General features: G+C 47.0%; 1 protein-coding gene across 1 annotated transcript in view; it reads left to right on the top strand.

Moving 5' to 3' along the window:
- Positions 1–5,778, top strand: part of HEATR1 (HEAT repeat containing 1) — a 49,801-nt gene that overhangs the window by 40,163 nt on the left and 3,860 nt on the right. The window contains 9 exon segments of the mRNA XM_021073757.1: positions 305–594; positions 1,466–1,616; positions 2,414–2,558; positions 2,561–2,571; positions 2,990–3,124; positions 3,250–3,354; positions 3,440–3,608; positions 4,301–4,455; positions 4,904–5,062. Of these exon segments, the coding sequence (XP_020929416.1) occupies positions 305–594; positions 1,466–1,616; positions 2,414–2,558; positions 2,561–2,571; positions 2,990–3,124; positions 3,250–3,354; positions 3,440–3,608; positions 4,301–4,455; positions 4,904–5,062 (1,320 nt within the window).

Genomic DNA, 5,778 nt, shown 5'->3' on the forward strand with positions numbered 1-5,778 from the left:
TTAGAATGGAATTGCATCCAAAGGGAATTCTTGCTTAATACGGACTATGTGTGGCCTAAACTGAGGCACGATTCTAACCCTCTTTTACTCCAAATGGGTAGGGGCGCTTTAGGTTAAGTCCAGAATTGGTTTCAAGCACATGCGTTCACCTACTGGTAAGTAAAACAGGTGGAGAAACAGTCATTTGTGTACAGTCGTGCAGCTTAGGGGGTCCTGGTCTGATCTCAAGCAGGAAAAATGGAGAAAAGGACTAGCCTTTTGTCTGCAGCTTTAATTATTTGGGAATTTTGACTGTACTCTTCAGGTTTACCACTTCCTCGAACTGGTCCCAGTCCTTGTGGCCATGGTGAAGCATAAAAGAAAGACGTTAGAAGAGCATGCCATAAACAGACAGACAGCTTTGTACACCTTAAAACTGCTATGCAAGAATTTTGGTGCAGAAAATCCAGAGCCTTTTATCCCGGTGCTGACCACCGCAGTGAGGTTGATTGTTGCAGGAACAAAGGAGGAGAAGAATGTCTTGGGAAGCGCCCTACTGTGCGTGGCTGAGGTGGTCTCCACCCTGCAAGCACTGGCCATCCCCCAGCTGCCCAGGTATGCCGGGGCACCTGGTCCGGGAACATCACACGCGGTTTCTGGTACCAGTGGAGAAGGAAAACCTTAGTGACTTTCTTGTCTCTCAGTAGATGTTTCATAAAAGTAGGTTTGTTAAAGACGTGATCTTCCAGATGGAAAACACGACATTCTCATTTACCTTTACGATGTGTGTTGTCCCCCAGTTTTTGCTCCCCTTTGACCAGTGTTCTAGGAAGCAGTAGATGATGACCCTGTTTTCGGGAGCCCATCCAATCTGGCCAAATCTGCCTTGTGCTGGCCGCGTCCGGAAGTCAGACACTCCCAGCTCTCTCCTTGGTCCTGACATTTGCTGGCTGTGTAGCTTGGGTGGGTTACGCAGCCTGTTAAAGCTTTGCCGTCTACTTCACAGGATTCCAAGGGGCAAGACTTTTTGCCTGACACAGCAAGTGTTGCATTGAAAGACATTATTATTTTCAAAGGCAACTGTTGTCGTGTCAGTACTGTTGGCCCTGGGAGAGTTTTTGCCTCCAGTCACAGAAAATGTGTAGCCGTTTTGTAGGCCGAGATGTCGGATGTAATGGGCACAGTTTTTGTACTTTTTTTTTTCCTTTTTTTTCATGGCTGCACCCTTGGCTTATGGAAGTTCCCAGGATAGGGATCAAATTGGACCTGCATCTGCGACCTACAGCACAGCTCATGGCACGCGAGATCCTTAACCCACTGAGTGAGACCAGGGATTAAATCCATATCCTCACAGAGATGACATTGAGTCCTTGACCCTCTGGGCCTCAGTGGGAACTCCTGTTTGCATTTTTTCTTAATGACTTCTGCTCTGTTCTCCATCCTCTGTGTTTAAAGCTCCTCTGAAATGCTTGTCTTGTCTTTCTAGCCTGATGCCATCATTGCTGACGACCATGAAAAGCACCCGCGAGCTGGTCTCTGGTGAGGTCTACCTGCTCAGTGCCCTGGCGGCCCTGCAGAAGGTTGTTGAGACCCTGCCGCACTTCATCAGCCCCTACCTGGAAGGAGTCCTGTCACAGGTGAGCTGGTGACCACGACATGCCATTGGGGTGGTGGAAGTAGGGGAAAGATTACAGGTTTAATCATTTATTTGCTCTCAAAGTTTTTATTTGGGCAGGAGATTGGTATTTCGGAAAAGCTGTGCTTGTTTTTGTAACTGTGTGCCTCTCCCTTCCACTCCCATTGTCCTGCCTGCTCATTAATATGGGCATCACTTTGTCACTTTTTTGATTTTGCAGAATGTATTTTATTGCTTTTTCCTCCCTGTGAGCTCTTTGGATTTGGCTTAGTGGAGCTGCCTTTCATGGCTTCATGTAGAAACCACTGGGCCCTCTTTATTTTTAACATGAAGCTTTCTTAACTCTGGGCATCTTGCAGAGCAAAAGACCTGTGTTGTGGTTCAGCGGTTCCTTGCAGCAGCTTGTAGCATAGATGCCTCAACCAATTTGCAGGCTCTCCAGCCAGGCCTTGAAAGTGGGCTTCTTACAGGAAAGGACCTCTGTGTCTGAGGAGCTTTCCAGGTTCTTCAGCAAAGAACTGACTCTCCTCGTGGTCCCTGAGCTCCTGTCCTCTAAGAACATCATTCAGAGGGCTTTGTGTCCCGCCTTCCTGACTCCCTTGTGGAAAGAAGCATCTGTCCATTTGTATCTATAGACGTCTGGGTTAACTCTCTAAGAGGAACCTGTGTGAGGCTGAAGTGCACTGAGCTTTCCAGTCACTGGCATTTGGACCGACTGCTCTGTCATCACCACGGCTTTCTGTGAGGATGTAGACAGGATTTGTGGTGGCCTTGACTGTTGTTTTTATATCCCTACAGGTGATTCAGCTGGAGAAAATCACTAGTGAGATGGGTCCTGCCTCCCAGGCTAATGTTCGTCTCACATCTCTTAAAAAGACGCTGGCAACCACCCTCTCACCCCGAGTCTTACTGCCAGCCATCACCAAGACGTATAAGCAGATTGAGAAAACTGGAAGGTTAGATTGTACTGGTTATTAGACTTTGGGGAAGGGAGATACAGTAGTGAAATTTTAAATTTCCACTTAAAGAAGAATACGGGGGAGTTCGTGTTGTGGCTCACCGGGAACCTGACTAGTGTCCATGAGGATGAGGGTTCGATCCCTGGCCTGGCTCAGTAGGTCAGGGATCTGGCATTGCCATGAGCTGTGGTGCAGATCACAGATGTGGCTCGGATCCCATGTTGAGCTGTGGCTGTGGCGTAGGCTGGCAGCTGTAGTTCCACTTTGACCCCTAGCCTGGGAATGTCCATATGCCACAGGTGCGGCCCAAAAAAGCAAAAAAAAAAAAAAAAAGAAAGAAAATGGCGTTCCATTATACGTACATTAATGAGCTCTAGGAATGTTAAAAACTGGCACATCTCTTGACTGTTGTCAGAATCACATGGGCCCGTTTATGAGCGTCCTTCGAGAGCACGTTGGGGTGATGAAGAAGGAGGAGCTCGCCTCCCACCAGCCCCAGCTCACCGCCTTCTTCCTGGAGGCCCTGGACTTCCGTGCCCAGCACGCGGAGGTAGGCCTGTCCTCACTCCCCAGTCCTAACGTTACCTGTCACCCATGTAACCTGCTGTGCTGGCCCGGGTTATTTAGAGCTAGCTGTCAGTGCTCTAGCTAATAAGCCAGCTCTTCTGTTTGTAGAGTGATCTGGAGGAAGTTGGAAGAACGGAAGATTATATCATCGACTGTCTCGTGGCCATGGTTGTAAAACTTTCTGAGGTCACATTCAGACCCCTGTTCTTCAAGGTAAGCTTTCTTCCTCCAAGTGGGCTTTATACTCACATGAGTTACAAGATGTGTAGACAGAGCTAATATGATTTTATCTTTCTAGCTGTTTGATTGGGCCAAAACAGAGGATGCCCCGAAGGACAGGCTGTTGACATTTTACCACTTGGCAGATTGCATTGCTGAAAAGCTGAAAGGGCTTTTTACTCTGTTCGCTGGCCACTTGGTGAAGCCTTTTGCTGACACCTTGAACCAGGTGAACATCTCTAAAACAGGTAGGTGGCTGACCACATACGCTTGCCCTCCGTACCTTACCCAAGATAGAGTCAGTCTAGGGAGGGTGAATTTTTTACTTGATGGATGTCAGATGCCGAAGTGTTTAGTATTTTTTTTGTCCTTTTGTCTTTTTGTCTTTTAGGGCCCACCGGTGGCAAATGGAGGTTCCCAGGCTAGGGGTTGAGTCGGAGCTGTAGCCACCAGCCTATACCACAGCTCACAGCAACGCCAGATCCTTAACCCACTGAGCAAGGCCAAGGATCAAACCCATGTCATCATGGATGCTCGTCAGGTTTGTTAACCACTGAGCCACGACAGGAACTCCTGTTTAGCACATTATTAACTGACTCACTTGGAAAAAAGAACAAACAGGCATTCTTATGTTACTGGAAAGAAACTTTAAAATTAAGACAGGTTTATCCTTTAATGCTTATAAGCAGTCCACTTGCCACACTAATAATCTTAACTGAGAATCCAACTCATTCTCTTAACTGAGAATAACTCTGAAAGAAGGCACCTCCCAGGAGACTGTCCATTTTGTGTTGTACTTTCATCCCAATCATGATTTCTAAGTCATTTTAGAAAAACTCCTCTGATTATAGTTCTTTTAATAGTGATTTGAACTTAAACATTGGAGATTAAATTGTGAGATTCAATTTTGTTTTGTTTCCATTTTTACTCTCCCCTACAGATGAAGCGTTTTTTGATTCTGAAAATGACCCTGAAAAGTGCTGCTTACTGCTGCAGTTTATTCTGAACTGTTTATATAAAATCTTCCTTTTTGACACCCAGCATTTTCTCAGTAAAGAGAGAGCAGAAGCCTTGATGATGCCCCTGGTGGATCAGGTAACTGAGGGTCCCGCCTTCTGGCAGAAGAGGAGACGCCCGCGGTGCTGTGTGCCTGCAGGGTGTATTCTCCAGAACTGAAGCTGGCAGGGGTTTTTCTTCCTTTCTGTGAAATTTTTATTTTAAAATTGATTTCTCATTCTTTATGGATATAACTTATCTTTGTAGTGGATTTATTCTTAAAAACTGGGTTCACTGAGAATGTCAGGGTTCAGCTGCCATGGACCACCTCCTCCCTGCAGAGGGAGGGGGGTGATTCTTGAAGCTGCAAGATTCCGTTTGAATTCTCAGAAGGTGGGAGATTTTCTCTGGGGAGAGTAGTAGAATAATCAGTACCTGATTTCTGAGCCCCATCCTATCAGGAAGTAGAGTCATATACTATGTGTCTGGAGTATTTTTTCAAACAGCAGTGTGACCTGTTGCTCAGTCTTTGTCTCACTGTTAATAGCTGGAAAACAGGCTTGGAGGAGAAGAGAAGTTCCAGGAACGGGTGACCCAGCACCTGATCCCGTGCCTTGCGCAGTTCTCAGTGGCAGTGGCTGATGACTCGCTTTGGAAACCACTCAACTACCAGATTCTGCTGAAGACGAGAGACTCCTCACCCAAGGTCAGGGCCCACTGCTCACTTTCTGCCAGCACCAGGGGGTCCGGCTGTCAGCTGGGAAATCTGGTTTTCACTTAGGGGCCGTTTATAAACAGTGGCAGCCCCCCCCATCCCCCCTAGTGTTAGACATGAGTACTACTTTATAGAAATACTGAGGAGACATGAATCCCTCATGTTCCTGAAGCACCATTTAAATGTTGGTGTGCCGCCAGAGACAAAAGCTTTCAGTCTGTCCAGAGTACAGTCCTTCCAGTTACCCCTGTTGTGACTTTAGGCTTTGGACTCCTAGGAAAACTAACACACACTGAGTGGGAGCAGCCAATGTCCATTAACAAGGGGAAGGGGAGTTCCTGTCGTGGTGCAGCAGAAACGAATAGGAACCATGAGGTTGTAGGTTCGATCCCTGGCCTTGCTCAGTGGGTTAAGGATCCAGCGTTGCCAGGAGCTGTGGTGTAGGTCGCAGATGTGGCTCGGATCTGGTGTTGCTGTGGCTCTCGTGTAGGCTGGCAGCTGTAGCTTTGATTAGACCCCCTAGCCTGGGAACCTCCATATGCCATGGGTGCAGCCCTAAAAAGCAAAAAAAAAAAAAAAAAAAAAAGGTGGGGGGAGAATGAGTGGAAGTTAAAACTCCAAACCTGAGTGTCAGTTTCAGTGAATCACCATTTCTCAAGCTAATTATCACATTAGAACACCAGTGGATAAAATAGACCAAAGCAGAA

The sequence above is a fragment of the Sus scrofa genome, chromosome 14 (assembly GCF_000003025.6).
Source record: "Sus scrofa isolate TJ Tabasco breed Duroc chromosome 14, Sscrofa11.1, whole genome shotgun sequence".
Classification (NCBI taxonomy): domain Eukaryota; kingdom Metazoa; phylum Chordata; class Mammalia; order Artiodactyla; family Suidae; genus Sus; species Sus scrofa.